The 9780-nt window shown below is 39.1% G+C and overlaps 1 protein-coding gene across 1 annotated transcript; it reads left to right on the top strand.

Annotated features, from left to right (window-relative positions):
• Window positions 1-356: 356 nt before the first annotated feature.
• Window positions 357-9080, top strand: LOC149421364 (multicopper oxidase 3-like). Its single transcript, XM_089634699.1, has 2 exons — window positions 357-508; window positions 8615-9080. Exons 1-2 carry the CDS (start codon window positions 357-359, stop codon window positions 9012-9014), a joined length of 552 nt encoding a protein of 183 aa, XP_089490825.1. The 3' UTR covers window positions 9015-9080.
• The last annotated feature ends 700 nt before the right edge of the window (window positions 9081-9780 follow it).

The raw sequence follows: 9780 nt of genomic DNA, 5'->3' as shown, positions 1-9780 counted from the left end.
CCTCGACCCCTAACGACCTTAACACCAATAGTAACATCCAGCCAAGTACTTTAACTAGCGATAATGCCAAAAGTACTGAATTACTTTATCTTGCTTCAGCTTCCGGTCCATTTACCGTTAACGTTCAGAGAACTGAACAGGGAAAACTTATTCATCCTTTAGATTTTGGTAAATTCGTATTTGACTCAAAAAATAATAACCTTGGTATTGTTAACGGTTCAATTAAACCGGAAGGGCGATATAAATTATCTATCGAGTTTAACACTGCCGCTTCCGCAAATGGATTTGTAAAAAAAATTGACTCGCTCTCAAATCATAAATATAAATCGTTTATCCCTACATTTAACCTTTCGAGAATGGGTCTTGTGCGAGGAATTCCCGCGGAGATCCCAGAGGCTGAAATTGTTGATGCTTTGAATAATTCTCACGGAACCCCGAAAGTATTAAAAGTACGTCGACTGAACTACAAGGATTCTACTGACGGAAACACGATCTGGAAACCTTCCCAGTCTGTTGTTGTTACATTTGAGGGACAATCCCTACCGTCTCGTGTGTTAATTTACTATACCTCGCTTCCCGTCGAAGTTTATAAATTTCCAACAATTCAATGTTTCAACTGCTGCCGGTTCGGACATTCGAAATCCGTATGCCGCTCCCCCCCACGTTGTTACTATTGCGGAGAAGGTCACCCATTTGATCAATGTCCGAAATCTTCCAATGATCCCATTTGCATTAACTGTTCGGGTGCACATACTGCGGTCAGTCTAGCCTGTCCGGAATTAACAAGATAGAAGAACATAAAACATAAAATGGCTACCGACAACATTTCGTACTTCCAGGCCTCAAAGTTAATCTCTCCTGCGAAAAAATCATTCGCAGAGATGACATCGTCCTCAGCTCCTTTCCAAACAACCACCTTTTTAAATTCAACGTCATCTTCTCACAGAGAAACCATTCTCAAGCTAGTCAAACCCAACCCAAAATATACACCTTACCTTGATAAAAAACAATTGAATAATATTTTGGCCAGCCCGAATGGGAATGCCAAATCCCAGACGCCCAATGGGTGTGCCATTAATGGTAATACTTCCCCTCCTGCTCTCTCCGAAATAATGAATAATAATTCTTTTATACAAACTTTAATAACCCTTTTAATTACTATCCTTACAAACAACAATACTGTACCGTCCAACGCTGCCGATTACATTAAATCTTTATTATCTTGCCTCCCCGATGGCTTCGAAACTGAACAAAATCCTTCAGTGGAACAGTAGAAGCCTCGTCGCTAACAAATCTGACCTAATACAATTACTCGACGAACACGACGTTTCAGTAGCCGCCATTTCTGAAACGTGGTTAAAACCCTCCTTTCACTTAAGAATTCCAGGTTATTATTGTCTCAGACACGACAGACCGGATGGTAAAGGCGGCTCGGCTCTGATAATCCATAATTCTATCCCTTTTAAAGAAATTAATATTCATACTCCCTCCGACGATATCCAGATAATAGCAGCTGTCTTATCTGATATCACAATATTGTCAATATATATTCCTCCCTCTACGACTTTTATTGAAAATGAATGGGCACCAATCTTAACCCAGATTTGTTCCCCTTATATGATCCTTGGAGATTTTAATGCACATTCCCCTTCTTGGGGTAGCGAAATAACAAATCGTTCTGGCCGCAATCTTTTAGATTTTATTGATACCCATAATCTATGTTTTTTAAATGACGGATCTCCAACCAGATTCACCCCCCCTCATCAACGGAAAAGTGCTGTTGATATATCTCTTTGTTCGTATTCGTTAGCATCGAAATGCTCTTGGGACACCCTAAACGATCCCCTCTCTAGTGATCATTTCCCAATTATAATCCGCTTCCACCATCAATTTAACACTTATTCCCCCCCAGTTAAAAATAATCTCAAATTTTTTTTGCACTTTTTTTGAGCACTTTCTCTTCTGAACTAGATAACCTTATTAATTTAACAAAATCGTCCCCGGGAGACATCAGAATGCAATGTGAGACGTTTCCTTCTATGGTTATAAATGCAGCAGAAAAATCCATCCCGAAACGCAATGCGAACATTAAAATAAAACCCTCTACTCCGTGGTGGGACGAGGAATGCACTCGCTCCGTCAACTCTCGAAAAATAGCAATTTCCTCTTTTCGTAAGTGTATGTCACTAGAAAATTTTTTATCAGTTAAAAAAGCCCAGGCAGAAACCAAAAGAATTTTGAAAAATAAGAAGCGCACTGGATGGCGGAAGTTCTGTGAGAACCTGTCTCCGGAAACTCCCCAGTCTTCAGTTTGGTCTAGTTTAAAAAAATTTGGATCATCGTATTCTCCGCCAAGAATCAAACATATATCAGAAGAAATTCTTATAGGATTTGCGGATAAAATAGCCCCCCCATCAGTTGCCGGATGTGAAGAAATACCTTATATTAAGCCGTATCCGTCTCACTCTAACTAGCTAGATGCTCCTTTCTCCATTGATGAGATGAAACGAGTGATAAAAGCCCTTTCTGACTCTGCTCCGGGTCCCGATGGAATATTTTATAGTTTCATTAAATCATTTTCTGATATGGCGGTTGAATATTTCTTATCTCTTATCAATAATATGTTTGAAACAGGACTAATTCCGGATGTTTGGAAAACTCAAAAAATCATTCCCATTTTAAAACCTGGAAAAAATCCATCTGAAATTTCGTCTTATCGGCCTATTGCCCTTTCATCATGTTTGATGAAAGTAGCGAAGCGTTTGATAAAAAACAGACTAGAGTGGTTTGTTGAAAGTCAGGATATTATCTCACCAAATCAGTATGGTTTTCGGAAAAAGAAATCTACAATGGATAATTTAAGTTTGTTCATAACTGATATCCGAGTTTCTCAATCCCTAAATTCTTATACATTGGCCACATTCCTTGACCTTTCATCAGCTTACGATGATGTTTTACTGAATGTTTTGAAAGAAAAGCTAATTAAAAAACAAATATCCCCGAAATTAGTCCAATTTATTATTAATTTGCTCACAGATAGGTCTATTATTATTGAGTCTTCCTCTAAATGCTTAAGGCGCAAACTATGGAGAGGTTTACCCCAGGGTTCTGTTATCAGTCCTCTGTTGTTTAATATTTATATAAGCGACCTAGACTCAGTAATTCCTTTTTCTATCAAGCGACTTTACTTTGCGGATGATATCCTTATATATTTGTTACATAAAAATATCATTCTTGCAGCTAAGGAAATGAATTTGGCTTTACAATATATTAAAAGCTGGTTGTCAATAAATGGGATGAATCTGGCGGCATCTAAAACAAGGGTCGTGGCTTTCACGCGCAAAAGAAAAATTCCCCACTTCTCAATCTCTTTTGATAATGTGCCTCTACAAACCGCTACTCAAATCAAATTCCTTGGTCTTCTTTTGAACCATAAACTTTCCTGGCTTCCACACATTCAGATAATTTCTACAAAGTGTGAAAAGGGACTTAATATGATGCGAGCAGTTTCCAGAGTATGGTGGGGATCTCATCCTACCACTCTTAAATTAATGTATAATTCCCTAGTTCGGAGCCACTTGGATTACGGCACATTCCTTTTTGACCCCCTCCCTAAATATTTAGATAAGAAAATGGAAAGAATTCAATCAAAAGCCCTCAGAATGATTATTGGAGCTATGAAGTCTTCTCCAATTAATGCGCTTCAGGTGGAATGTGGGGAGCCTCCATTATATTTCAGAAGGCAATTCCTTGCCAATAAATATATTTTCAAGGCTTTATCGTTATCACATCATCCTATTAAACAAAGTCTTAATCTGCTAAGTGTTAATTTGAAGTCTAACAAAAGATTGAGGGAAAAAAAATGTTATCCTCTCCTAATTAAAAGTTTTCATCTCTATAATTCTCTGTCATCTTCCCTCCAATATCTTCAAGAAGTTCCCAATCTCCCTATATACAATATTCCATTTAAGGCAATCACTTTTATGCCGAACACAATAACATCCGACTTTCGGAAGAATATTTTATCTTCCCCAAATAAATTTCATAATGTGGACTGTTTTAAAAGCATTGTGGCTTCAAAATTCCCTGGATTTTCCATCCTTTACACTGATGGTTCCAAATTTGAAAATAAAAGATGTGGAGCATCGATATATAGTCCAGAATTCAACATCAATCTCACTTATAAATTACCGAAAGAAGTTTCCATATTTACAGCTGAATGCTTTGCAATTGAACAAGCGCTAAATCAAATCCAGGTTCTCAACATTCATCGAGCCTTACTATGTACTGATTCGCTAAGTGCTCTAACTAAAATTATGTCAAATATTCTATGTTATCCGGAAGACAATATTATATGTAAAATAAAAAATCTTCTCAATTCTCTAAGTGAATCTGGGCTTGAGACGATATTGGCCTGGGTCCCTGCCCATTTGGGTATAGAGGGTAATGAGATGGCCGATTCTCTCGCCAAATCTGGTTTAGATTCCGGAACTATCCCACTAAATTTTAGAATCCCTATTTACGATGTCTTCCCGATTCTTAAATCCAACATGACTCGTGCCTGGGAAGAAAATTGGGCAGTCTCCAAAATAAGAACTGGATCTTTCTATGCTGGAATTCAAAACCATATCCCTGCTAAGCCATGGTTTCACGGTAAAAAACTGTCAAAACGATTCATTTCATGTATTTCGAGAATGAGAATTGGTCATTGTTCAATTGCATCCCACTTGGCTAGAATTAGAGTTTTGGATGATCCGGTCTGCCAGTGCGGTGTGGAAGAGGAAACCCTCGACCACGTTTTCTTTAACTGTAAAAATCATTCATCTTTCAAGAACATATACCGCCGTCTTATTAAAATCACACACCAGTCCCCCCTTAACATTTCATACCTTTTATCTCTTAACAATTCTCGTGTTCATACAGCTTTATGTAAGTTTATTAACCTGAATGAATTCAACATTTAATTTGTTTTAGCGATCTAAATGACTCCAATGATTAATTTGTTTTATTATTCTCCCAATAGATTAACCGAATTTTTTTATCCACTTTAACTGTTACCGGCACAAAGCACTCTTTTCAGGGTGAAATGTCTAAAACCAAAAAAAAAATATATATATGTGTAATTCCCTCGATAGCAAAAATCGCAAAGTAAGCTCCGAAAAAAATTAACAACATGTTTGTTCGGTTATTTAATATGTTACAGGCATGAAAAAATTCACAGTGTATCTTTAAATGCAAGTAAAGCATTTTTTGAGAGATTTTTACAAACTAGTTGTGAATTAAATATTTTCCTCCATCCCTGCATTTTTAGATCATTTTAAGAATTACCAATGCCTTAATTAACTTACAAGTGACTCTTAGATAACTCAGTACAATTTGCTTTTTTATTCGTGCTGGTATAATCTCTCTCATCAAAGTATCTTCTTTAGCAGTTCTTCAAATTTACTTTTATCCATTCTAAGATCATTTAAGTACCTATGATTCAGGATCTTCCTCCAATAATTCTCCCAACAAAGTATTTGAAGATCTCAAAAATTCGGGAGGCGGGTATGGGTACCGCCGCCCCGGTAACCATTTATTACATAACCAACACCTCTGCCATAGGTCAAACCCCAAGTGGTTCGCTAGGTTTGGTGGTGGTTCAGGATGCGCCTGTCCACCAGCTGATGGCGTACCAGATCGGGAGATGCTGGTTTGGGGAGGCCCTTTGACCCCTTCAACTGGTCTTTCGACCCATCGCCTCGCGCCGCAGCGGGAAGAATATATTTATACCCACCAGAGATGTGCAAAATGGGTACCCAAAACCATTTGAAATGCAAAATGGAAATGGATCAAAACTTTTCCATTTGAAAATGCAAAATGCAAAATACCTATTTTCAAAATGCATTGAAAATGCAAAATGGTTTCTCAGGTCAAACAATCAAAATAATTATAGAATTTTTAAACAATTTTGTCATTTAATAATGGACATCAATGTAGAACAAACATATTACATGATGGTAAATCCAAAAACACCACGACTACAGATTATAAAACTCCAAAATTTGCGCGGGACTAATGTTGCCAACGTAAAAACATAGAAACTGCTATCTAACATTTAATATTACAGCGTCATGGCCCCATGTTTGGTATTTGAATCAGTATTTTTTGTAATGGTATCACTCAATTGCCAGGGCTCCTACCAGGGAGCAACTTGACAAATGGAAATTATCTCTCATATCGAGGTTGAGGACTGGCTGATATTTGGGGCTTATGAAAAAAGATGAGTGGAGATAGGAAGAATGTTGCAAAAAAGCATTTAAAATGGAAAATGCATTGAGAAAAGCATTTGAAATGCAAAATGCAAAATGGTTTTTAGAAAAGCATTTAAAATGCAAAATGGAAAATACCCATTTTGCATTTTGCATTTCCATTTGAAATGGATTTATTTGAAATAAAGCACATCTCTGATACCCACCTCACATACCTTTTACCTTCCCAGAACTTCCTCTCTTTAAAAAGACCTTCCACGCAGCATCCCCAAAGATGACATAGGCCCGGAGGTAAATTATTTTCTTCGGGGCCTCATATAATAAAAAACATATACTTTACTTCTTCTTTGTCAATTCTTCGATCAAATGATCACAAATCAAACGAATTCCAACGTTCACTCGAGTGAACATTCACCCGAGTGACCGTTTGATACCTCCTTTAAACAGTGAACTACTACTCCGGTCGCGCACCCAGGCTTGTACTCTAGTCGGATTGGAGTGATCTTGGATGCTAACCCATATTTACTTCAGGATCTCATCGCTCCATCGAATAGGTGAAAACATTCAAACTTCACCCAGACTAACAAAAACTAACTGAAAAAGGGCGAAATAGTACTGTGGTACTACTGAAATAATAATGGAGTAAGTACTGGCTTGGAATTAATGGAAAGTGGTAGCTTAACAAATAACCGTTCTGTTGCGTTATTGTGAAAGTGAGAAGGTAGGTAGCATTAGCACTAGCACTACCCGCGGTATTCGACAATTTATGATACTGCCATAAATTATGCGTTTATTAATTTTATATCGTCATTATTTAGCAAATTAATGTATTTCATTTTAATGAGCAGTAAATTGTTATGAAAATACAATTATTTAGTATGCATGAACATGAAGTTTCACTGGTTCCATGATATCTCAACACACCTTTAAAAAGTGATATAAAATCATTTAAAACGATGAAAATACTATCATATAAACCACCTACCTACTAGCGATACGGCCGATAAACTGAACTGCTACGCTACCTACTGGCGATACGGCCGATAAACTGTACTGCTACGCTACCTACTGGCGATACGGCCGAGAAACTGTACTGCTACGCTACCTTCTGGCGATACGGCCGATAAACTGTACTGCTACGCTACCTACTGGCGATACGGCCGATAAACTGTACTGCTACGCTACCTACTGGCGATACGGACGATAAACTGTACTGCTACGCTACCTTCTGGCGATACGGCCGATAAACTGTACTGCTAAGCTACCTACTGGCGATACGGCCGATAAACTGTACTGCTACGCTACCTACTGGCGATACGGCCGATAAACTGTACTGTTACGCTACCTACTGGCGATACGGCCGATAAACTGTACTGCTACGTTACCTACTGGCGATACGGCCGATAAACTAAAAGCATTCACATGAGCCAAAAGGCACTGGCGCTAGTAAAAACTTCAAGAGCGCTGTGTTGAGTATTATCAGCGCCTTCGCTTCTTGGCGCTTGCCAAGTCGGCGCCCGGAGCGGACTGCTCCAATTGCACCTGCACATGGCCGGCCCTGAGCATTCAATATCTGACTCCACAGGGATTCACATTAATGGAACCTCAAACAAACTAATAAAACTCACCGACTCTTGTTAACTAGGGATCTGAAGAGACTATATAATGCTTTATGCCACTCTCACTATAAATTGTTCTATGGAATAATTGGATTGGAAGATTTAAAGATCCCCAGGACGTCAAACATTCTACGTTCCAAGTATATAAAAAATTATATGCCAAAAATTAGGTTCATCACCTCAAAAACGCATCTCACAAAACACAAGTGCAAAGGAAATATACCTAAGTGTTACTACCTTTGGCAAAGAAACTCTATACCAAATATACCAGTATATAGAATAGTATTTTTAACATAATATATGTTCATACAAGTTATTGAAAAAACCCTACCCAAACCATGAAGTTGAACTTTAGACGCCGCTGAAAATCCTCTATCCAATACCTAGTTCCTCTCAGCATCTCTTTGTGGCATCTCCTAGTGGGATCTCCTAGTGAGATCTCCTAGTGGGATCGCCTAGTGAGGAGGAACACGAAAATATTATACATTTATTTTATATTTATATTTCATACAATCTTCTTAAAATGTCAAAATTATAAAATGGTAATAAAATTAAATTAAAAATAATGAACATGAATTGTGCCAAGTTGTACGTATCTACAGCTCCAGCTGGTGCCGTTATAGCCATGTACGCGGTTTCTTGATGTTGTACTTATGGAAATAAGTGAGCATTCCCCTAATCATTTTCTGTACCAAACAAACTATCGTCTCGGATCTAATTTAGAATTGTCTCGTTGTCTCCAAGTGGCGAATCCGACCACGTGTTCCATCTCCATGGATACAGCTTCCTGGTGGTGGGGGTTGCCCAGGTGCCCGGATTCCTGGACGCGGAGACCATCCAGAGGCTGGAGCAGGAAGGTCAACTCTTCCCCAGCAAGAACCTGGTTAACCCGGTCAGGAAGGACACCGTCACTATCCCCAAGTTCGGCGCGGTGGCCCTGAGGTTCAAGGCCGACAACCCCGGCTACTGGATCCTGCGGGACGAGCGCTCCAACCAGTGGACCAGGGGGCTGGAAGTGGTGCTCCAGGTGGGGGAGACGTCGGACTTCGTCAAACCCCCGCCGGATTTTCCCAAGTGCGGCAGCTACGTGGGGCCACACTATTTTTTTAATTTAAACAGAGACGATATTCACGATGAATTGTGATGTTCCATCAAGTGTGATATATTAGATTATCAGTTTGAGTTGTATGTTTGCTCTACACTCCGAGAACCCGAGAGCGAGAGCGTAGCTGACACGCTCGCGTTATTCGTGTCTCCTCGCCTGCGCTCCGTTCTATATCGATTCTCTTATCGAGTTCTACGTGTATGTCGATTTTAAATCTTCCTGCAGACGACGAATATCAATAATTGTCAATGGTTACGTCAATTTACGTCATTTATGCGATTGACATATGCAAATAAATTGATAGTTTACAGATTCAATTGAATTTGCGACTTTCTGGTGACGAAAGAATGATGGATAATTTAATTGAGCCCATACAGACAAGCGCCATTGAAGCAGCGGAATGGTCTGTTGAGCCCTTTGGAATTCAGTTTCATCGCGGAACGCGGAAATTTTCTTTAATTAATGAAATTATAAATTCAATAATTGGTTATTTTTTTTTTCTTCTCTTAACCCCACATAGGAAGCCATGAGGAAAATAATTTCCCTCAGTGCCTATTTAATCTTTGGGGATGCTGTGTGGAGGGTTTTTTTAAGGAAGCGAAGGAGAGGAAGTTATGGGAAGGAATAGGGTATTAGGGGTAGGTAAGAATATAGGGATCAGTGTTCAGTAGTGAAGTCGAATGATCTATCCCTCCCGCTGCGGTACAAGGCGATGGATCAAGAGAGACCAGTTGGAGAGATCAAACCAAACCAGCCTCTCCCGATCTGGCGCACGTAACCGGATGAAGCCGGGCACTCCTGCCAA

This window comes from Hesperophylax consimilis, chromosome 8 (genome assembly GCF_061612785.1).
Source record: "Hesperophylax consimilis isolate HC1 chromosome 8, BYU_Hcon_1.0, whole genome shotgun sequence".
NCBI classification, from domain to species: domain Eukaryota; kingdom Metazoa; phylum Arthropoda; class Insecta; order Trichoptera; family Limnephilidae; genus Hesperophylax; species Hesperophylax consimilis.
The sequence above is the reverse complement of the archived record's forward strand: the minus strand, read 5'-3'. Positions and strand labels throughout refer to the sequence as shown.